At 34.9% G+C, this 25,607-nt stretch overlaps 1 protein-coding gene across 2 annotated transcripts in view; it reads left to right on the forward strand.

Annotated features, from left to right (window-relative positions):
- The window catches only part of LOC113495737 (otoferlin-like), an 88,943-nt gene that overhangs the window by 13,693 nt on the left and 49,643 nt on the right, over positions 1-25,607 (forward strand). The window contains exons 2-5 of one of the 2 annotated variants that reach the window (XM_026874648.1): positions 12,948-13,315; positions 14,442-14,705; positions 14,988-15,174; positions 15,619-15,681. In XM_026874648.1, coding sequence (XP_026730449.1) covers positions 12,960-13,315; positions 14,442-14,705; positions 14,988-15,174; positions 15,619-15,681 — 870 coding nt within the window. In that variant the 5' untranslated portion in view covers positions 12,948-12,959. Of the gene's footprint in view, positions 1-12,673; positions 13,316-14,441; positions 14,706-14,987; positions 15,175-15,618; positions 15,682-25,607 lie in introns of those variants that run through there. The other variant, XM_026874647.1, reaches the window with a different exon arrangement.

Genomic DNA, 25,607 nt, shown 5'->3' on the forward strand with positions numbered 1-25,607 from the left:
TGTTCAGTTTATTAAACAATTTCGTCATCATCCTACATTTAATAACAGACCTAACATAGTAATTAGTTAATTATGCAATCTATGCCCGATCGTTACATGATCAAGCACAATAATTGGAGTACAGAGGTTAATCTATAGAGTGGTAAATCAAGTTGTTACAATCCATTAACTCTGTTGTATTTAGTAGGTTCTAGTTACGTTAGTTAAAATCACTGACTGCGATAACGAATTGGCTACGAAACTTGTAAATAAATGCAAAGGGAAAATCGTACTTCAGATGATCAGAGAGCTTCATTAAAAAATATTCCAGTTAATAATTATTATTCGAACGAATTTCACTTCACTTTCGTATTAAATTGCCGTAAATAATAAATTTTATTAAAACACAATCCGTGTTTTAAAATTTATTATTCAGAAGAATATTTGGAAAAATATTTTTGTTTTTCACTCATTCGAAGGATATTTTAAAATGTTTGTTTATATTTTTATTGAAGAGAGTTTTCGTTGAATCCATGCCCACTTTCTATTAATGAATTCTCATATCCGTTATGCTCGAAAAATATGTTTTATGAACTTTTCGGAATCGTTTCCCGAACAGAATTGGTTATTGTTGTTTTAAAAATACTTATGTATTTTTCGATCGAAGAGATTTTATTGATTACATCGTGTTCAGATGAAATTTATTGCCTCGCTGTTTACACTGTTCGATTTCTTTAATTAAAGTTTTTAATAATCATTTGCGTCCATTTGCTGCTAAGAGATAATTTAAAATTTTAAGGTTGGACATCTTCAGGAACTGTGCCGCGTAATAACTTTGACACTGATAAGACTTATTTTACTACGAAGGAAAGAGGTTTTTTACTTCCTTATTACAGACGGTTTAGTTATCCCACATTTTTTTGAAATTTTTTGTTTTAAACTTAACATCTGCACTTTTGAGAACTACCTCAAAAGTGCAGACTATCTTATCCTCAAAGTATGATGACCTTAGTATTTCTAAATTATCCGCTTCACACTCGAACTTTTCTCTAAATAATCAATTTAGCGCTTCATTAAATACAAGTATATCGACGTCACGAGACATCAATTAATTTGATACCCATGAAGTCAATTTATTTGATACCCCGTTCGAGAAATTCGGTACAGCAGAACATACGAAAACAGAAACATAATTTAAAAAATCGTTATCTACCGTTGGGAGAAAACAACATTTTACGTACCGAAAACACGAGATACAACCATTGGTTACATCGCAGAAAATCTTGCAAAAACATAAAACATTTCGTAAGATCTTTTCTCGTGGAATTAATTCAGCGGAACTTATGTGTCTCGACATTGATCCCCGTACTTGTTGCTTTGAGCTGCTCGACCGTTCTCAGTTTACCTACCTTAATACAAAGCTTGGCTGCCAGCCAAGATCAGCTTTATTGTTCTCACTCGCGGCACCTATTTGTTTACATGAATTTTTGTATTATATCTACGGAAACTTTTAAGATTTTTCAAACTTTGCATTTAAGGCAGTGGGCGTAATTGTCTGTGTGGTTCTAATATGACATATTTACATGGTCTTCCGAAAAGTTTCGATGCATAAATATTGAATATTAACAGAGTTTTCGCAGAATGTATATACAACTACAAGCATAGCTGGCTATTATTTGAGCCTACTAAGACTTGGTCCAAAAGCTTTTCAGTTCTCACTGTCTAGTAAATAATTTGTGACATTATAAGTAGTCCCCATCGACAGTCTTGGCAGAAACTACTCAGAAATTTACAAAAACATTAAAGTTCTTAGTGCTTTCAAAACCTTTGCCCGAAAGTTGTAATAACGTGCACTTCGCAAAAGCTGCAAAAGCAAAATGGTTTCAGCTCTCTTGCCTTGAGAGCCTCCTTAAACGAAAAGAGGTGTACGACTAATTAGAATACTAAAGATTGTTCAGCTTCTGTGGAAACTTCTCGAAATTTCAGGAGCACTTACATTAGAAAGGAAACGCTAAGAAAATATAGACTTGACTCACCTATCTAAGTTTTGCTTAGAGTTAGAGAATAATAATGGGTACTGGGCTAAGCTGATTTAGTCTGTAAGGTTTATTGTCTCAAGGAGACATCTGCAACTGAATTTAATTGGTTTAAGTTTGGCTAGCTATCTAAGGGTAAACTTAATGAAGAAGCGACGGAGTATATCATGACTCCTGTCATTGTACATTTCTAATTGTCTTTTCATTTCTTTCATCAAGAGCTATAATAGTTCTATCATACACATTATTTTTTACATTTTGATATAAACACTCTTTGTAAGGAATATATTTTCCCCTTGCTCGCTCATGAATTCTTTCAAGATTTTGCTTTATAAACGCAGTGTAGGTTGATTAAGCTAATTAGCTGCATCGCGGAGATAATCTCTTTGCGCCAGTTAATATTAATAAAGTCATGCGTTCAGGAGAGGAGGGAATTTGAACGTGTTTTGAAGAAACTCGCTGTTGTGTGAGTTAACAAGGAGTTATGTAAATGGTAGGACGATGATGTGACATCCATCCTAATACCAGTAGCTTCGCCTATATGACATCGATTGTCACGGTAATAAGAAGAGTCATATAGTGGAAACATATTAGCTTGTTTTTTAAGAGACAGTTTTACTAGAAACGTGGAAATGTTATTTTGAAGATCTCTATGTGATTAAACAAATTGATTTAACATGTTCAATTTTTCATTCAACCATTGCGTATTCAGATACTGATAACAAACAGCAGTATATTAGATATTGTAAATTAGTGGTGTCTTATAAGTATCCTATTCCTTCATTTCATCTGTTATAGTTACTGCGCATATTTTTGACTCTGTCTTTTGTCTCGTTGGTCAAGGTATGAGCCATGCGTTACAAAAAGACGTTGACAAATCACTAGTTTACAAGTTCATAGCTATGACTATTTCGTTTCAAATCAAAGTTTTTATGATGTTGTAAGTAGTATCATTAAATATATTCTTGTATTCTTGGTTTCACTTAAGGATAAAATTAAAATTCGAAAAGCCTTTTATAGCTTAAACTTGGCAACTCCCAGACAAGACAAACAAACAAGCTATCATGTATAATCTACAGTTCGTTTAATGAATTGTTGAAACGTTTGACTTGCAGAAACAATTGAAGATGCACCATTGTTAGCTTAGAATATCGAGTTGATTCAATGAGGAGCTCTGTCTAACTAAGAGTCTGCTATTTCACTATTGACTTCGCTAATAGTTGAATTAATAGTGTTTGTGGGTAAAGGATTCTAGGTGATTAGGTTTATTGCTTAAACATGTGCTTAAAAGTCATTTTTTTTAACGTTCTGAAATTTAGAATCAATAACAATGTATTTCTATAATCTGTCACTTAAGATTAATTAACAATAAAACGTTTGATTTTCCTTATTTTATTTTGAAATAAGTAAGAAATTCGATAAAATTAAAAAAAGAGATAGGATTTTGGAGCTTACGTTTCTAGCCTAGAAATCTACCAGAGCCATGCATCGTTTAGTGACTTATTGACACTACTTATTTAACTTAACTCTTTTACAACAACAAACTTTTCTTTTGGTTAGACCCCTGGTTACTCGTCTCCTCAAGAGAGGAAACTAATGGTGTCATCTACGTTTTGGTGTCGGTCTGCAATGCGTCCCAATCATAGAAATATAAATAATAAGTTGTTATTTAGATTTCTATGGTCCCAATTCTTCATGTTAACAACTTCAAAAATAACGCGTACCTGTTTCATATCCACTCAGCTAGCAACTAGCTTTAAATATTCATTGAATAACAACATAGAACAAAACAGCCAAAAAGTTATATTTATTCTCATTCGTAACACAAAACAAACCTTCCTCGTAACATTTGTCAGATTAACTGAATAAACAACATGCCAATTAGGGCAGCAAACGCTGTGATATCCTGTATTCCATGTAACCGACATGACGAATACCAAGCATTTAGTACTGATAACTTACCATCAATCTTACAACACAGCCCTTTACATAACTATCCCGCAAACATGCTAGATTTATTTCGACTTTTTCTGGTAACGAACACAGACCGACACGGTGCACGTTTTTGCCAGAACTAAAACGGCTTTTTGTTGACTCGGTGAAGTTTTGGAACACGGTCATATGCGTGCTAAAAGGTTGTGAATTAAAAATGGTCATTATACGTGAACACGGAACAAAGTGTCGGTTGAAATTTATCCGCTTTTAAAATATGCTTGTTATATGTAATGTTGTCATTAATTGAAGTACACATTGATTTTGAACTGAAATCATGTACTTCAAGGTCCATTTGTCAAAAAAAACAAAATACTTAATTAAGTTTTTGCAAATACCAACGCAAAAATAGTTTGGTAAAATTTTAGAAAATACTTTAAGTGAACTTAATATGTTTCTTTATTGCATCACAATAAAAAATATTACACTCTCGTCCATTTCAAATTTCAAGAGAATTTTAAAAACTTTAATTTTTACAAGTACCTACTACGTACGTAAGAGCTCTTGAGAGTGGGCTAGAAAACAAAACAAAATCGACTTTAATTTATTACGAACATACCTCTTAGAAATGGAGAACTCGGAAATAAAAAAAAACCGGTCAAGTACGTGTTGTGCAAGTAGACACGCGACACTGAAGGTTCTGTACAGTAAAGAAACTATTTAAAATGGACCTCCCAATTATGCATACACCATTACTTTACCCCGATCTCGTTTTTTTATGAATAATATGTTGTTATAGCGGCAACATGGATGGATAGACGAACAATAATTATTGCCATAGTAATAGAATTCCTTAATACCCTAAAATTATGAGTGAAGTACTTATTTCCGTACTGAAATAAAATAGCCTTTAAAAAACTTTTTAAAAATGATGAAAGTGGAATGTTCTCATTGTTCAACGATATTTTCTTCAAATTTATTCGAATCCATCATCTGAATTCCATTTGAGGATCCAATAGAATGGACGTGCCGGCAAATACTGTCGCCTCTTGAATCAAGCTTAACGTGCATGCCTAAATTACCATTCAATCTCATCCTTCATCCACATTGGGAAGGTTAAATTTACTGGAATTTGCACTTAGTTCTAGTTAATCCTTTGTATAGTTGATTGCATTACTGTGTTACCTACATTTTATGCAAATGGACATATAAATGTATCCAGATATTTCTTCATCAGTTCTTTTCGATTCTATACTAACAATATGGTATAAGACTGCGTTTTCAACAAATCTGCGTGTCGAGAGTTATACAAGGATCAGCTGTGCTTTATGAAATCTCATATTTGCGTAACTCCTCACCGACTTGATACACTGTCATAACGTATTCATAGTAGATACGAACCCTTACTGTATTGAATAACAAATCTTTGACTTTAGGGCCATCAATAACTTGTGACTCAAACAAAGTCATTATTGATAAATACTTTATGTATTAAATTGCAAAAATGCAATGTTGCGTTTCACAGCGCTTTCCCCGTTATAAATAAAAAAAATAGATTATGTTTTCGGCGGCAAAAACGTATAAAGACTTCTAAAAGCAAAGCCTAAACTAAATCCAGTAACACACAATGCTCTCCAGTTACTTCAACACAAGACGTGTATACATTACATTTGAAACTAAAACTCTAGAACAAAACAAACAATAGTTTGAATTATTCACAAAACATTTGTGCGTAGCTCTAAACATCAATGATTCAAAGCGTCCCGTTTGGATCAAAATTAAAATAGACAAATTTACTGGAACCACATTTGAAAGTCCCAAAACAATCGTTTGTTAGAATTGACAGAGGCGTATTAAATCATACTTACCCCGCTTAAACTAGCATAATTACAAATTTATTTGAGCAATTGTAGTAAGTTTTTGCAATTATTTTATTCAGTTTTAATTTCTTTGGTTTTGTCGCTCTAATGTAATAATTACTAGCTGTTACCCTCGAATTCGTCCACGTGGTTAGGAAATAAAATATTTTCTCGTAATAAATCGTAGCCTATGTTTTAATCCAGGATGCCAGCTAACTCTATACCAAATTTCATTAAAATCGGTGCAGCCGTTTTGACATGAAGAAGTAACAAACATACACACTCACAAACTTTCGCCTACATAATATTAGTGGGATAACAATCTTCCCATTCAATACTGAGTCTTTAGTTTATTTTCTTGCTTTGAGGTCTTGCAGTTTCAATTACATTTGTATTCTCGACTCAATTCTTGGAACAGTAATTAAGCAGTTGAAGTGAAGCTCTTCTAGTAACTTAAGACGAGGCTGCATCCCTGTTACCTAATTAGACGGTTAGAATAGTCTTAAGATGTATCAAGTTATTAAATACTTAGAAATTATTATTTAACACGAGAACAATATTTTTGTTTTTGGGATAGTCTCTGTTTAGCACTATTAGCTTAAGATATAGAAGTTAGTTAACCTTATTTATTGAAACCTCTTTGGAACGTAATAGAAGCCAAACGAAAAAAAAGACTTTTTATCGCCATCAAAAGCAGGTACCTAGTAACTCAATGCTTTTTCGAGATGATTTCACGAAACTTTTCTTCTTCTCACAAAATTGCGCGTTTAACTAAGTAAGTTTCCTCGAGTTTATATTTTGGAGGCCGTTTGTTTTTTGTTAGAACTGGATAACGTATAAATCAAAACAAACTTCCATAAATGAAGTTTTGTACACAACTCTGCACAATGCTATCTCAAACTATGAAAAGCTTGAATTACTGAACAACTGATAAAAATACGTATATATTTCTAAATACATACGTAACATACATAAATTACACCCAGGCACAGAAAAAATTATCATCACATAATCATTTTTCCTGGGTGGGATTCGAACCCACGACCTTCGGTATAGCAGTTATTGTCACTAACCACTAGACCTACAAGCCAGTCAAGTATCCATTGCCTCCTGATAGCTTTCGGTACACAGTATTGAAGAATTAATATTATTTGAGTTAGACGTCATTCATCCATGATATACAAATTCATATACAAAGTGTGGGTTCACTGGGTTCAAGATCTTTGAAAATGATCGCGCTATCAATCTTCGTTACCACGATACACTTTCAAAAGTGTGAGGTAAGTTACTAAATTCATTTATTAGTGAAAAAGGGAATTACTCTTAGAAGATAAGCTTAGATCGAGTCTCGAGTCTTTAATATAAGATGGTGGTAAAAAGGTCTCAAGCATGACGTATGAACAATATTTATTAATTTTTGGTCGCAAACTATTACTTTTTAAGAGCCTTTGTTATGTAGCCTTACACTGGAATGTATTCTCAATATGGGAACACTTTATTGCATTCCACAATGTTTGATCTGAGGTCGTAAGAAGTAGGTATAAAGGAAATAATTGCGGACAATTCAAGCACAGCAGAGTAAGAAAAAACAAATGCTACCTACTAATTTTACTTTTAGTTGATGTAATATTTTTGGATAGTAGTAATAAATAATAATATTAAATGATGTAACGGTTTACTCACGCGTATTTATCGGGGTAGCCCGACTCGCGTCAGCAGACGCGGCGGGATCGCGACTTCGACTAGCGATCCCGCCGCGTCTGCTCATGATTAAGGACTCCGGTTGGGTCCGAAACTAGTCGGGCTACCCCGATAAATACGCGTGGGTAAACCGTTACATCATTTAATAATGAATCAGTCTCACGATAGTTATTATAAAAAAATATATAAAAATAATAATAACCTCGAAATCAATTCCATTTACGTGATAAAATATTTCCTAACTTAAAATTACTACGTATAAAGTTCAATTTGTAAAGTTATCATTTAGTCGGCCAAGCAAATAATTAAGACCTGAAATGCTAGCAATCTCATTTCCTGTTTTCCACGAATTCGCTCCAACTTAGAGTAAAGAGAAAACTTTTTAGTCAGCAAATTGGTCTGGCGTGTCAGCTGAGGACATTTTTTTTCTTAAAGTAAGATTGGTACAGCTGCGCAGGAGATATGGTCCGCCCCAACGACACTAGTTTGGAACTTCTTGCAGTGGTATATATAGATAGTACTGCATCTTTCAGAGTAATAAGAAAAAACATAAGTCATTTGTGTTTTGAAGCCGTACGTACAGCCGATTGGTTGAGGTTACCAAGCCAAACCTAGTGAGCGCGACGCTATGCGCGTTCGACCCCCACGTAGGACAAGCATTTGTGTGATCTAGAAATGCTTGTCCTAAGTCTGGGTGTCTTGAATGTTGGTGAAACACCGCGATTCAAGAATGAAAGTCTTGAGTTGCAGGAGTCGTTTTTTTTTTAAATACTATATGCTTACTACCTGACATCAAGTTTACTTGCTCATTTTTATTTTGTTGATATTAATACTCCATACTCAAAAAACTCCGAAGATATTAGAAAGGAAAATATCATAATTAACGTTATACATAAATAGCCAACCATCCAATCTTTCTTAATATTGGACAGTTTGCCGAACTCTTTGAATACGCTTAATTATAATAACGCAGATGATTGAGCAAATCAACGAGATTTGTTTATAATGAATCGAACATTATTGTACCTATTTATATATTTGATATCGCTTATTCTCACGACATATTCATCTAAAAATAATACATATTATTTGATTACTTTTCTCTTGTTTATATTTTTGCTCTGTGCCGCTTGGATTAATTGACGCTACTAGCTTAAAGGAATAGCAAGGATGATCATAAACGGGAAGTAGTCCCAAAAAAAGATCAGTTATTATTTTTATATCATCGGATAACGGAATTCATTCTTATTGAAGATTGATACGAGTGTTAACGAAACTACTCTTGGCCCTGAGGTTACATGCGGCAAGCTTGTAAAGAAAAGCCCAAAGAGGAAAACTCCACAAAAAACATTCAAGGAAAGAGAATAAATCTAAATGTTTGTCTTAAGGTAAAAACCTTGAAACGAAAAATGTTTTACAAACAGACGCTGTATTGAATAATAACGATATTATTGCTGTAGCATAACCTTTTACTTATTCATCATTGTATGGTTACGAAGGCGAGTGATTAAATGTTCTTTTTTTTGTTTTTTTTTCTCGTATTTGATTTTAAGCTGGCTAGATTCCCTTTTTTAAACATGGTGTCAGAATTAAGATCTTTTAATAAATCATTCATCACAGAAAACAGAAAATCAGAGAATTCTAAGAGAAATATGTAAGATGCAAATATGGCACATAATATCCTGGGCCCACGCCACAAAAAGTGAGTTGTAGTAAAAGAGACACAAGATGTCGCTGTTAACCGTGCAGCACACGTCTCCCACATTTCAGGATTCGATTTTCAAAGTTAGCTGGACGGAGTGTAATAAATCGATAAACTCCATACAAAGCAAGTTTAATTCAATGTACATTCACAGTAAACCACATATACGTGCATTATTATTTACACTGAAAATTTCTGTTACATTTAGAATGTGCATGGCACGTACACCTTTGTTCCAGAAATACCGCCTGACCTGCAAATTTCATAACACGTATATTCTACGTAGGCGGCACAGGAACGCACAAATAAGTGAGAAATAGACAACCGAAACACCCAACGGCGTAGTAATCTATTTGCATAAATAATACCGCTATTCAGAATTGAAATTGAACTTAGATGCCTTCGTGAAATCAAGCCTGTTCACTGTGGTTATTTTGGGCGAAATTTGCACAAGTCATTACATGTTTCGCATCATTCATTGGGTGTCTGTTTATACTCTTATTGAGATAAGTAATTAGCTAGCTAAGCTTGGTAATCAGTTAGAAGTTACAGATTTTGTTGCTTATTTAGAATATCCTTTTTACTTTGTCCCACACACCGTTATGTAATTTGTAAATATTACTCGACTTGTTTTTTGTTTATCTAAATATAAGCATAAAATACAATATTTTCCATGATGATAATGCTAAAAAAATACATCATGTCATTTATTATTTTCCCAAATATATTTTTATTATTGAAAATTAGTTGTCTAGCCATACTAATACCTACATATTCTTTAATTTAATCATATTTCGTGATAAGAACGCGCTAAAATATTACTCTTAATGAATGATCAAAAGCAAACGACTGAAGCATTATACTAGAAACAGCTCGGTAAGCCACGACTCCTTTGAGAATAACTGATTAACATAAGTAAAGCGATTAGACCTAATTAATTGTCTTGTTACTCTGGAGAACTGGAAAATTATTAAACGCCGCCTTGGATAAAATTGATGACTTTGAATCCCAAAAGCATTCACAGGGTGTATGACCTCCTCTTGATATAAGTCTGTTGCAGTTTTGAAAGAGATGCCGCTATAGGCCGCCATGTTTAATTTTGAATACTTTTTTTAAGTGTCACGTTTCATAGCATACTCTTTGGTATGCTAGCCTACTTTTAAATATTGAATGGGTTCTTGTTGTAAAAATACCTACTTGAAACCTTGCAAACTTAACTTTAAAAAGTATAGATCTTTAATTTAATAACCGGTGCATACTCGCATTCCCTACGACGAGAAAAATTTAACTAAACACTACCAGTTAATTTTGTGTTCATTCACGTGAAGCTCATACGAAATTCTCTCTGATGTAATAAAGAAAATATTCTGCATGAGTATTCTCGCTATTTAGGCAAAGAAAATTTTAAGCTCCTTTTAAAACTGCATTTCCTCAAAATTACTCTAGAATTTACCGCAGAGTTCAAAGTTTAAATTTGTAGTCGTTACATAATGTTTATATAAGACTAGCTGTTGCCCGCGGCTTTGTCTGCTAGAATGTCGCTTATCGTTGCACAAACATTACCCTTTAACGCAGTGGAATGAAAGTTACTGGGGTTAATCATGGTGTTACTGACCTCCATGGCAAAATTCATCCGTCCTGCCGTTTGAGCATGAAAGGGTTAGAAACATTTTGCATTTATAATAAGAGTGTTCTCCGTAGTACTATTATGCGGGTCACAATAATTCATCACTACGCTTTACGCGTGTGTCTGTCTGCCCCATTTTGTCACTCTTTTATTTCGAAGTTGCAATAACCGGGAGTGTTCTCTGCTATGTTTGATGAAAATTGGTACATATCTAGGAGCGATTTCCAAAAATAGCTAAATAAGTTGCCGTCTTCATAACTGTTTAAATATTCGTATTAAATAAAAGGGCTTGATAAGTAGAATACCATACAGTATGATTTTATTCATTTATACTACCTACATTTTTATTAGCGACTAGTTACGACCTATTCATAATCGTGTGTACGTGTGATTGTTTGTTAAAGCAGCTTTAATTTGTGTTACAGTGACTCAGAAATGAAAGTTGTTTACACAATTGTTGTATATTTAAGTATAAGGTTTACCAGCGCATGGTGGCATGCACAAAGATGAGATGAATTGTTTGAATAACCTAAATAATATATGTTTAAAGGACTGTTTTTGCCACGAAACCACAAACACTCAAAAATGTTGTTTGAATGTAAAAGAAACTGAAGCATTTCAGCATTTAATTTCATCAAATGCTAAAGTCGAGGATTTTTTGCGTGGTTTGTTGGTATTTCATTTTATAAAAGCAAATCCTTTCAGAAATAGCTTTGTACGGTTTGCGTATAGAGAATATAACATTTTTATACATTATAGGAGTGTATCAAAGATAAAGGACAATTGATATTGTATCAATTTCTATAATTATTGACCCAAGAGCAGCAGCTCGCAATAAAATATTGAGCCTAAGACGTGTAATACGTCTATCAGTCTATACAAGGCTGTTATCCTCCACGGATGCTCAGTACTTCCGTACAAATATGACCTACGGACACACTGTTAGATCAGGCTCGCGGGTGGCGGGGAGGGCACAAAAATAGTTAAAGCGTTTGCTTCTAATCTATAGGTTTATCTTCGAGGAAATTCGCAGTCGAAGTCCGTACTTAAGAATTGTGACCGATAAATTAATAGCATTAATTTGCTCCCAGTTATGTCGTCTTTGGCAAAATGTAGGTCAAAGCCAGTTTAAAGTCTTTGATTATAACCTCATTACTGGATCACTTCGTGAAAGAGAATTTGACCGATTTGTGAATAATATTCTTACTTTTTTAGGGTTCCGTACCTCAAAAGTAAAAAACGGAACCCTTATAGGATCACTTTGTTGTCCGTCTGTCCGTCCGTCCGTCTGTCCGTCCGTCCGTCTGTCCGTCCGTCCGTCCGTCTGTCAAGACCCTTTTTCTCGGGAACGCGTGGAGGTATGAAGCTGAAATTTATATCAATTACTCAGGTCTACTGTCCCTTGAAGCTGTGAAAAAATCAAACTTCTAAGCCAACGCAGACAAAAGATACAGCCGTTTATGCCGCAAATTTTCGACACTTGCAAGGGAATCAAAACCTACAGGGTGCTTCCCGTGAACTCAGAATCTTGAAATTTGGTACGAAGCAACGTCTTATAGCATAGATAAAGGAAAAATTACGAAAACCATAAATTTTTAGTTACATTTCAAAATATATATTTATATGACTCGATTGTCGTAATGAACGAACTTTGTAAACCTTGCAGGTTTGTACGGAACCCTCGGTGCGCGAGTCCGACTCGCACTTGGCCGGGTTTTTTAATTGTAAATTCTTACTATCCATATCTTAAAAAAATCTCAATTACGTGTAAAATACGTTTTGTAGGCTGTTAATTTCGTTTTAGATATTACGAGATGAAACGCAAAGACAAGGTAGGTAGTATTATAATAGGTAAAAATATTTTTGGAATAGTAGGTATTACACGTCGGTTATGTGCGGTATCACAAACGAGCCAACTGTTGCGTTCCGAGGAAACAGCTAATATAAATTGAACTGCCTGTCTGAAATAACAAGGGAGGTACTTTAGTAGCTCATGTAACGTTCGTGGATAATCTTGAGGATTTTTGTACGCTGAAGCATTTCTTGATCCCCATAATAACGCTTCAGGAATTGCTCTGTGTGAAAATGACAAATGATGTTTTTGTTCTCAGGTCTTCGTTGATATGGAGGTGTACTACCATCCTCCACCAGTCCTCATTCGCGAAGACCCACCGTACAGAGGCGAGACGAGTTCCCTGAGGGGTTCCAGCCACAACATCATACCATCGGTCCACGGCTCCGGACCGGTGCCCGTTCACGGCTCGGCCCCCGGCTCCGCTCACGCCTCTACTCCTGGCTCGTCTCGAGGCTCCATCGCAGGAACTTCACCCAAGGACGAAGAAAACGTCCTGATTGATGTTGAGCGCAACATCGCCTCCCTCGAGCAGTCTATCCGAAATAAAGAAGTCGCAATCGATATGGAATTTACTGACGAAACTCGCGCTCACAAGCTGAAGTCAGCTGGAAGGCGCTTGCTGAAGTAAGAATAATGTTTTTTGTAGTATACTTTTCCTTGTTCGCTAAAAGAATCGTATATTGTGACTGAACTGAAATATTTTTGAGACGATTTGTTCAACAAAGAAAGCTAATAAAATTTAAACTATTCGGACACAATCTCAGAGTATACCAATGAATCGCAAACACGCGGTTCATTGGTATACTCTTCAAAGAACACAAACGCCCTTAGAATATTTAAATAAGTACTCACAAAATAATCATCTGTACGGATTCACGGTACGGTGTCGCTGACGGTTATTCAAAATTTATTAGATTTTTAGTTAGATTGTCTGTGAGAGAAAGCCTTTAAAATTATTTGATGGCTGGCTCAGGCGACACGGTAATAACCATCTTCTGAGATGAAACCTACCAACTAGACAGGTCAAGGTCCATGAAACATTTCTTTTTTACATTTTACTTGGTAAATTATGTGCGCACGTTTTAAAGGACCTTTGGGGGCCATACAAGACGTGTTGAGTTAGTGTATCGATCTTTGCCCTTTTTGTCACTAAGAGAAATTAGTGCGCATGTACGTGACTACAAATTTTTTACAAAAGACCAAAGAAAAAAAGCTTTTTTCCTCTTTGAAAGATAACGTACGTGGTTGATTCACATTTGAGCCTCACTTAGGTGCCTAGCTACTAAAAACTCATTTGAAATAGATATAAGTGAATCGTTTACTTTCTATTTAATTGTGTATAAGATCAGTATCTAAGTACTTGTACTATCGAAAATTACAAAGAGGTTTTAGTCGAGTTTATCTCCTACTAGGAAATAAAGAGAATGTTGACCAAAAGAAATGTCTTAAAGAAAGTGTACCTTATAAAATATTAAACAATAATATTATTATACTTACCTTTGAAACTTTATTTAAGGAAAATCTCGGTTACTATTTCTCGGTAGACGCAAGAGGTTTTAGAAGCAGCGCGATTTGATTAGCACGAGAATGGACGATAAAATCACCTTTTGCACGACCCTGCCTAAAGACCGAATTTCCCGTGTTTAGCACCTCTCCCGTAAGAAAAGGTTGTGAGAAAAAATTTATTATGAAAATGAATTTGAAGATTACATTTTTCTGAAACAAATAAATTTTAATTTTCTCCTCTTAGGCGTGGATTCACACTTGGCGGCGAGAAGGTACTGATTGAGATGCCTGATCGCAAAAGACCGTCTACTCTGAAGACGGTGAAGACATTCATGAGACTCGGCAAGGTTCGACCGGGCCGCGGCAGTAGTGACGAAGAGCAAGGTCTACTGGACACCCCTGGACCTTCCTCGGAGCCAGATCGCCCTGGCAGCCAGATCTCCATTTCATCGGACGAGATTTTGGTCGACATTAGATCGCCAACAGATACTCCCAAGATTAAGAAACTGTAAGTATATTCTACCCGTCAAGCTGAATACCACCTTCACAATTGATAATGATTTGATTGTTCAAATTAAATGAGTAACAAAATGTAAACCCCATATAAGATTCTACGTAGCCTCAATAATTTATTCTGTTCATTAAATTTATCATTAAATACTTTGTTAAATTAAACTTTTTGCTTGTTACACCTTTGCAACTCTGACACAATCTGTCGTTTTTTTCTATACTTTCCTCCTCTTTAAGCAATACTTCTTTTCCGTCTCTTAACTATATCTCTATGATCCAGGCGCGCAGTCATCGATACCAGCTGCCCGTCAGCTCTGAAGGCGGCTGACTTCCAAGTCTGCGTGACAGTGATCGAGGCCCGCCAGCTGGCCGGCCTCAACATGGACCCCGTCGTCTGCGTGCAAGTCGGCGACGTCCGCAAGTACACCAGCGTCAAGGAGAGCACTAATTGCCCCTATTACAATGAAGTAAGATTCATTTTCGAAACAAAATTATATGTTTTGTTATGTTTCATTATTTTTAAGTTATTCTTCTGGAAGTTTATAGGATGGGTGAACGTAATAAACACGCATTGTTGTTATAGCAGGACATTAAAAATTCTGATTATGTGTTCCAACAAGCAACGCTCGTAAAGACCTTTCAATCCGGGGACTGTTTGCTGTAGCGGCGTTAAACCATGAGGATTATCTAGTTATGCTTTACACTTTGTAGAGTGTTTCGCGTTCTTTTTAAATAAACAATTAATAATTTAATAATCTTTGCGATACGTTAAATAAATGTTAAATATATGTTAAATATTTAGATATTCGTATATTGTTTAGGAATAAGAAGTATTATTCACGGAAACTGTCAATATCAGATCAATAGTTTCTTACATATTTAATTCTAACATATTTTTTCTTTGTCCACAGTATTTCGTCTTTGATTTCCACATGCCGCCAATAATGCTGTTCGACAAGATCATCACACTATCGGTAAGTACACTGTTAAACAGCAAACAAAAAAGCGAGAGAATTATTAATGCAATGCGACTTTATAGATGCTAGCTCTAGTATGTGTTCTTTGTAATAACAATAAGTTACATATAAAATGACAGCGTGTTAGGAGAGCGTCTAAATCAACGATCATATTGCCACGCTACAGTTTGTAGCATATTACTACGACGGAGCTTTACGTAGCACTTTGGCGTAGCGTCGGCGTAGGCCAGGGAAAACTGGTTTAATAAGTTTGAACACTAACTCCTATAACTGTTTTCTGTTAGTTTTTAGTTTATCATTTTTTTTTCTTATAAGGAATTGAAGTTTGACAAATTAAATCGTAGAGTACAATAAATAATTCGTTTCAATTTAATCATACAAAAAGGTTAACCATGACATATTTCGATCATTGTTATTTTGATTGTAAGTCGTCGCTTATCCATGCCTGCCCAAGGCCTTCGAATTACTCAGTTTTATAGTTTCCCTTCAATAGTTTTTATTGATTTTAACCTTTTCATGTTAAGTAATTAGTTTTACGGAGGAGTATTAGCCTTCTAGGTACTATTAAAAGCAAACTAAATCTTATGAATTCTTTAGTCTTTTAGTAACATTTCATTCAGTGATTTAATTAAAAGAATTTTGCTTTATTTGATGGAAAGTAAAAAATAGTTAGATATTTTATTCTTATTCTTAACAGCATGTTAACTTCTTTATGTTCTGAGACTTGGTTTTTCACAATACGTTCGATTACTCATACGTAAAGTATACATGTAGTACAAAAAGCCCTAAAATCAATGACCAGCTTTATAAACGACCTTTCTTCTTTTAGATAGTCAATTGCGTTGTAGTTGTTGTGATATTTAATGAACCGGACCTTTTTGTTTTCCACCAGAAAGTATTTTTTTACTGACTTGCAGTGCAATAATATTGTTGTCTGAGGTGTTTTGACCCAACAGCTTAACATACTGATTAAACGGTTGACAAAGTGGGCCTGAGATAAATGACCCCAGTTGGCGGTCGAATGTTGTCAAGTTGAAAATGTTGAATGTTGTCAAGTTGTCAGCTTGAGGTCGCAGTCAACCCTGCCAAGACTACATTTTCCGAAGTTCATCTTTTGAATAGTTTCATCAGATCCGAGAAAGAAATTGAGGACATGATAGTCTAACGACCGATATCGGTCAATTTCGAGTATTACAATACATGGAAATGCTAAAGAAAATATTCTCAAGTTTACCCACCCTAACATATTCATAGCTAGACTTATCAACTATTCTCGCATGACAAATCAATACGTGGCATGCCCATTATACAGCCCATATCGATGGCTTACCAAGCTCTCTGATGCATGAAGGAACCTATACAATGGTCAATCGGGCAAACGTCACAGGCATACATGATAGGGCAATCACGATGGACGCACTGGAGCTAGTGAACCTGTGAATTGTGAAATGTCAATGCGGCATCGTCTTCTGTTAACGCAAAGCGGTGATGACAACCTTCTGTCCATTTTAGAAGGCATTATGAACCTTACCATTCAGATTTTATGGGCGATATTAATGTTATTAGATTTTTTGATTGTATCTTTTACAGTTTTTTGCAAAAACTTTATTTTGTAACTTGAATTTTATCAGTTATCCCTTTAAGTATGACGGTTCTCATGACTCACCATCAACATGTTTAGGCCATTCGTCAACGTTAGGCCAACGGCCTTATCGTTTCTTAGCCATTAACTAAATAGCGTTAATAACCGTCCATCTTCGTCTTCCGTGACGTTGTGTTTAGAATTTAAATTGCTCAAAAAAGTATTTTCCCTTAAATAATATGAAATCTGATCACAATTGAATAGCAACGGAAATAGTTTTATCTCAGGAACGAAGCGTAATTATCTTAAGAAGTTTTTATTGCAGGCTTTATTTGTACCTGCGTATTATTTACCCCCAGCAATGTTTCTTTTGTAATGGTTTGGAAGCTGCGCCATTGCTGTCGCCAAAATGTTTGTATAATTAGTCAATTGTTCCACAATGCTCCGGAATATAGGAGTGTGAACGTACAATAAAGGTGCATAAAGTATATTTTCCTTTGAAGCTTAGTGAGGGAGTAACATTTTATTTCGGATGCTTTTTCGTTGCCTTTTTTCAAACTATGCTGTAGGCTTTTAGTTTTATAGGATACTGGTGAATCCAGTTTTTGACATGAGGTGAGTGCTTGTAAAGCCTATTTGACCCCCGCTACCGTCCCATTTGCTGCCCCGAATAATTAAATTCAAACACCCTAACTGAAACCCATACCATTGTGTTAATTTCAAATATATCAGCTCGCCAGACAACCCATGAAACTGGAATAAATGAACAAACTTTCTTACTTTTACATTTATAATATTAATTAGAGTACCGCCCCTTCGTTGGGGCTCGTTTGGGATGGATCCAAGGTCTATCCGACCTCAGATTATTCACCCAAAACATTCATAAATTATGCAATCATATCTCCCTCGAGAAATTGTCTATGTATTAGTTAGAAAGCCTACATACCTTGACTTGTTTCTGAACGAATGTTACAGGCTGAAGTTTAATGACTTTAAATATTTAAAAAATGCTTCGGAACCGTAACGTAAACCGTAAAAAATGTACGACCTAGTTTGATTTATGTTTTTTTAACAATTTTCTGTTTTTATTCATTAGTTTATAATATACATAGTCAGAATAAAATACAGTTGTCGCACAAAACATTGATCTTCAAATTCTTTCACATTTCGGAAACTTAATGATTTCAGTTCTGAAATGTGATACCTAGAAAGTACAGACAAGAAACTCCATCTAATTAGATAGAACCAACATAAAGAAGTAAATATATATTGGCTTAAGAAGATATTGAAAAGGAACTATTTAAAAGGGAATAGCTGCTTTTCCAATAAAAGTATATTGGATTCAACTAGAACTCCCAGCTCAAGCCACTTGAACATATAAGATGTTTTCAATTGCCAATATGAAATGGAAATACGAGGCAGCATATTGCATATGAAAATTAATTTACAAGTACGTACTTGTCGTCCAATTGAGAATTTATATTAAAAAGTTCCATTCATTACAGATCTGAAGATTCATATTAATTTTAATGTTACTTCAACAATATCTTGGTACGATTTGGAAGAAATTGGTCAAAACGGTACAAAAAGGCTGAAGGAAAAACACAAAAAAAAATAGCTAACCAGCATATTAGTGACAGCAAGATAAAAAAAATAAAAAGTATTTATTGACATAAAAATACGTTCAGCATAAATGTAACCCTAACGCCTGTGAGTAAGAACCGTTCTTAACCTCGATTTTCATTATACCAGAACTAGAAATACATAATTAGTATAAATATCAACCATCTACTCGTACTTCGACAACTATTTCGGTTCATGAGACACAGAGTTGTGCCAGACGGACGGATAGATGGACCGAGAGCGGTGCCTTAATAGTGTACCATTTCGACCGTTACGTGCGAAACCCAAAAAAACGACGTGACAAGAAAAATGAAAATCGGAATAGTGACAATGTAATTACTATCGGCTATACTAGTTGAGCTGAAGGTTTTGGTGAGTTTCCGTCCTCCAATCAACTCGACCAAGGTACTTGGAAAACCGTTCGGTGATAGATCTATTGCTGACTAATTCTACCGCATATTTATTCCGACTGAATTTCCCAAGACCTTTGTTCCATAGTTGAAAGTTTCTTGCTTACTTACATTCCGGTTCTAAGCAAGCAACTTTGTCAAAACTGATTTAATTAATCTACGTTTATGAATTGGTAACTGTCTATTGAACTTTTGTTTCAAATTAAATACTGAACTTGAACACCCTTGAGTATCCCCTTGCTTATTCAATTTCAGTTGTATTCGTTTTGAAACATTGTCTTAGGAATTTATTAGGTGTCCTAACAACAGTACAGAATAATGAACAAAATTAAAAGGTATTTTTCTTTTTGAATTACGTTTTCCTCACCTTCTTTATTAAAGTTCTTCAACATTATATACTAGCTTTCATAGTCCTACTCCTTTGCCACGTCTTTTCTTATTGAGCACCGATTGTGCGGTAACATTCGAACAACATACGTGTATAAATAACACCAGACTTTGACTACAAAAAAAAATGTTCTCTATATCGACCTCAAAATATGAATGATCAATTCAGATACCTTAATGCTCTTCAATAAAAAAACAAAACGTCATTAAAAAAAGAACAAGCCTTTCAGGTAAATGAAAAGAACAAATTAGTGTTTTTAAGACTTTATATGAGTTTCGTTCTTATATTTGTATTGGTCGTCATTGAAGCAAATCCGATTGTCTGCAAAATCCTCCCCTATAAACAGCTTACGTTGCAAGCGGATTGCATTTGTTTTACTTTCTGCCTCAAATTGCAAGCACCACATACGTTAAACCTCCAGATGATGGCAAACATTAAAAAATGTAGGTCTTTTAGAACCGTCCGTCAAACGTGCCTTGATTTTTGCTCAGCTTTCAACCTCTTTGAAGATTACGCGTCGGAATACGTAACGAGCAATCAACTCGCGACACTCCTCACGTATGAAGCAATTGAGTTTGTTCGTCTTGTAGTCTATTTCAAGTCGCCTAAGCCTTCCCACACTCATCGATTGCTGGTTTTCGTTTGCGGGATATAACGTTCTACTTTTATAGTAAGCCGCAACTAACTAACTGCTCTGACGCCAACACAGGTAGCACAGGTATTAGAATTCAAAGAGTTACATTGCTTTTCAACTCTTATTCCGTTCTGCACAAATTGGACAGAATTATTCTCTCTCCACTTTTCAACTCTACGTAAAGCAAAGAATCGTGTTAACAAAAACATTACGAACTCTCCAGTGTCTGTTGGGGACTACAGAAAAGTGTTCAACTACAGTTAAAACATTTTTCACCTAAAAGCAAGTATATTCGAATTTCAAAGCTCAGCGGTGCGCCGTCTGAAGACAAAAGACCCGCATGCATTCTGCATTCACACGTTTAGTTGCATGATAACGTCCTTTTATGCATTGTTAAATACATTGCCTTTAAAGTTTGAACAATCCTGTCAAACAGGACCCAGCTATAAAGTAACTCCATCATTTGCATATTTGTCAAATAAAATAAATTTTCCAATAATTTCCTAAAACTAAAAAGGCCTCTTTCGAATCATGATCAGCAAAATTTGATTCTGTAAAAGAAAATAAATCTGTTTTTTTTCCATGGCTTTGTAAGTAGGTTGTTCAAGTCCAAGCTTAAAATCGGTACAAAAAAGAACTACAAAATAAATACATAGCATTCTTTTAAATTTCTAAAACAGTATTCAAATATGGTTTGACTCTTTTTTAACTTACCGTTGTGGGTTTATACAAACAACTAAAGAAGCTAATATACACACAAAGTATTAAAAATAAAAATTACAATATCGATAGGTAACATCATGACTCTTTGCCTCACAAGATGAGGTCATTAAAGTTATATATGAACCTCTTTTGTTTGTAACGAACGTCACCTCGCCCGGCGCGGATATTAGTGCACCTGGGGTCGCTTTAAGTATCATACGGGATAAAGGAATTGTGCTCGAGCCACTTTAGTAAATGCGGTTTTCTCGTAAAACGACTATTTGTTATTGGGTCACTTAAATAAGTGGTTAATGTATGATGTCAATGTTAAAAGGGATTTTTCTATTCTATTGTTCTACGTTCTGAAAATTGTGTTATTTGTTTACTGCGATGATGAAAGTCATCATGCCATTGAACGTGAATAATCATTAATCCTCTAAAGCAGATTGTTTGTCATGTATTATTTGAAATTATTAGAAAATTCCGAGAGTAGAATCTATTTCTGAGTGAGGCAGTCGTGTATTTTTCATACAATTACATAAATCAGTATAATGTCTAAGTAACATGAAGCTTACAAAGCATTATGTTGTAAAGATTATTCGTTGAAAATATAAGCCTCCGTTAGTGGGTTGTACCAGAAAGAAACACGACACCACTTATAAAGGGTGATTTACCTTTCATTTATATATAGGTATGCGTACATAAGTAGATAATTATTTAGTGCCCAGTGTCTTTGACTCCAGAACAGTGACTTATTGACTCGTAGCAGAATATTAAACATACTATTATACCTAATCGATTGACATTCGGTGCTAAAGGAGTTACCTTTTAGATGTGATTTCTATATAATGCACGGATAGCCGGATAGTCATGGTATAGGAAACCAGTTGGCTAAAACCTTCATGTCAGTTACGCTGATTGGGGGACACTCTTTTCTTTTTGTGGGTTTTTTGAGCGTCAATACTAAAACTGGCTGATCCGGCAAACTTCGTCCTGCCTCCGAATTTGTAAAAGTAAACCATTCGGAGCACCACCAAAGCGCGTTCAAACAAAATAATTTGAAGAGGAGTTCAGTAACATACGAACGTGCAGTAGAATTATGTTTATAAGTATTATAAATTTGTGTCTAATGTCGAAATAAGCTAGCAAGCAAACATTTTATGCATTTTGCATAATCCTTTTTTTGAAGAAGACTTATTAAATGACGCAACGACCAGTGGGTGAGGATTAGTTAAGCTCTGTGTGCCTTTACGAGAATTTCTTTTTTAGGTTAATTTCAGGCAGAGGTTTTGACTTTCAGACATATCCTTCTAATCCTGCTGTGGATTTTTTTGTATTTAGTTCCCTCTGTATCGTTACCCTGACTTTACCGAATTTGAATATACAATAACCATAAACGGTGCCTTCGTAGTGAATGAGTGTAAGTGTTAGTATAATATATCAGCCACTGCTTTTTTTTACTGTTTAAAATCTATAATAATTATTTTAATTAATGAATATCTTATGTTTTCAATATAACTATAGATAAATCAATTTTAACCTGTTCATTGCAGATGGCAATGAACCGGTCGCGCTGGAGAACTTGTGAAAAGGCCTACGTCCAGCAGTGGACTGCTATAGGCTGAGATGATGATGATGATGATGAATCAATTTTAACAAGTCTTATTGCTATAAATAATCGTCCTATTAATTTTCAAGAGTTTCGTTCCGAGTTTAAAATATCGATACAAGAATAATATATATGTCTATATTAATGTTTCCACTTCTATAACAATTTATGTCGGAGTAACTAAGTTCTGCTCATCAATCCATAATTTATGTTACTCGGAAATATAAGTGTGTGTTTAGGGTCTCTATTTGTTTAGGACATTATACGGTTTTCGTTTTTTTTAACCGTTACAAATTTATTTTAAAATATCAAGTGGCTTTTTTTAAGCTTCACTTTATTTTTTTATAAATTCCGTGTTGAGATTTCTCTCCAAAAACAATATTTTTTATTATTATTTTGTTTAGGTAATTAACTCTAAAAACTCCTAAAAAATTAAGGTATAAAACGTCAAGTTTTAACTATCATCTTGTATTGTCATTTTTGTATTTTAGGTATGTAGAAACAAAGATGGACTTAAAACTGAATTAAATATTAAGCGAGAGTTTATCTCCCGTTGATGATATGTAGTATGTTGTATTTAGAACCCTCTCAAAACGCGATGGTTCAAAGTTACCCAAGATAGGCGATCCCTTAGTTCTACATCCCGTATAATATTTCAAAGAAGTATAAACAAAGTTAATTCGATACCTTTTGGGATTAGGTATTAGTGCGGCGACCACAAAGGTCTGTCCTATTTAATTTTAAATATTTTCTACTACTAAGCATTGTCGTAAGTTTTATTGTTTGTAGTTGAAGTCTTGTAAAAGCCGCTTTTTTAATCTGATACAAGATATTTTTTTTTGTTGCAAGTTATAAAGGAAACTTATACATCCCACTGTTGGACAAACACATGCCTTTTCCACCGAAAACCGGCCGCCTTTTACAATGTCAAGCCACGCGCTAAATATAAAAAAAAACTAAAGCTTTTTTTTAAGTATCTTCTTAGCTATGAATTAGAAAAATAAGATATCGAGCACTTCTATAATACAAACACCTCCAACCTCCGAAATATATGTCAAATAAAATCACGGCACAGATATACGGCCTCAATGAGGTTTATTGCCGCCGAGAAAATGGCGAGGCGAAGCCACAACGAGAAATAGTGGAGGTAATAGTAATCCATTATTACAATGTTTATTTGGGCAACTCGAGATACCCAGGAGATAGTGTTCTCGATATTGTTGGGATAAATATAATGCGCTACTCCACTGTTATTATAGTACACAAATATTAAACATATTTTGAGATACTATAAGTGTACCTACGGTAGGGTTCTTGAAGGTTGCGTAACACAAATATTTTGCTTGAAAAAAAAACAGTGAAATAACCGACACACTTGGGAATGTTTAAAGCTCTTGTAAAGCCACGTCAGAGGTCCAAAGACGGCTTAAACTGTGATACTATGTTGTATATCAAGAAAACGATAAGAAGTGTGAAAAAGTATGAAGTGTTAAAATTTCTGGCTAACCATGATCAGTTAACATGTCTTCTCACTACCTGTAACGACTGTCAAAGATAAATAGCAACTGGGTTCTAAATTAAAGGTGCATTCCGAAACACGGTAACTTTTAAAACAGTCATCAGAGTCAAATAGTAAACGAAGCATAACTGTCCAAACCACATTTAACCCATTTTCAATTACTAACCTACTGATGTGGACGGAAGCCACACTTTATAGGCACGATGATTTACTAAAATGATCCTTTACTCTCTATCTTTAGGGTTATATTAGAAAATCACGAATAACGCACAATACGGTACTGTAGAGATTCTGTTTATGCATTTGCTGGCAAGAGCGACAGTTGAGTATCACTATCCAACTATCCCAATTTGCTTCGTGAAATACGTCAATGCTAGCCGATATTTGGCAGTGGTGTGGGAATTCGTTTTTCGCCTTAACAATGCCTGTGTCGCCACTTTAAACGCTTTGCTCGATAGAAGTAAAGATATTGGATTTTTTATGATGAAATTCCGGCAAAATACTTAAGATTTTTTCTGTGTGTGTATGTAACATGAATAATTGTCTCAAGACGTGACGGAAACTAAGCAATTACTAACGAATAATTATATCAAAAAGAAAATTAAAAAACAACGCCTCCTTTAGCGCCTCCACGTAAATTGGATATGAAAATGGAAGATCAAATAATTTTACAGACAGAAGCAACATTCGTACAAAAACATTCATACATTGAGAACCTTTCGCTACGGTTATAGGCACTCATTTGAAATGAAATTACATAATAAGGGTTGTATAAGTAAAGTAACAGCCTTTTCAGTGGTCACTAACTTCTGGTCCGTTTGATCGGATGTTTTGTATTCATTGATGGCATGGAGTTGTATGATGACGTCATAATTTACATGACCGTTACCTATAAAGTAGGTAAAAATTTTGCTCCTATAGATTATGACGTTCTGTTTCACCATGAAATTCTGGATGACGAAACATTAAATATATTACATGTTCGTTAAATTTTAAGGGAAACGTACTGCAATCGGGCAAACGGGTACGATGTGGTCAGATTAGTTTGCACGCACATGCGTTGTCTTGTGCATTAATGGAGAGATTTGTGAACAAAGCATACCGTTAAGACGAATATTTTGAACATAACGGTGCCGGTATGGAAAATCAGGTGTATCAAAAGACTGCTGCTAATACGGTTAATTGTGACGGTACCCGCATTTTTATACATTGTTTTACAATGTTATAATATGATATACCCAAATGAGGGAGATATGAAAGAAGATACTCGCCACCTTCTGGTGTCGGTCTTATTGTACCGCTTTTTATGAAACATAATTACGAGTAAGATTACTTTCGACTACTTCGCATTCCTAAAATAAAACGTAGCGTTAAAGTAAAAGACACCTTAAGTTAACAACATCGACTCGTTTTTGCTGTTGCAAAGTTGTTGCATTTCCTCGCGATACATTTTTTT

This window comes from Trichoplusia ni, chromosome 7 (genome assembly GCF_003590095.1).
Source record: "Trichoplusia ni isolate ovarian cell line Hi5 chromosome 7, tn1, whole genome shotgun sequence".
NCBI lineage: Eukaryota > Metazoa > Arthropoda > Insecta > Lepidoptera > Noctuidae > Trichoplusia > Trichoplusia ni.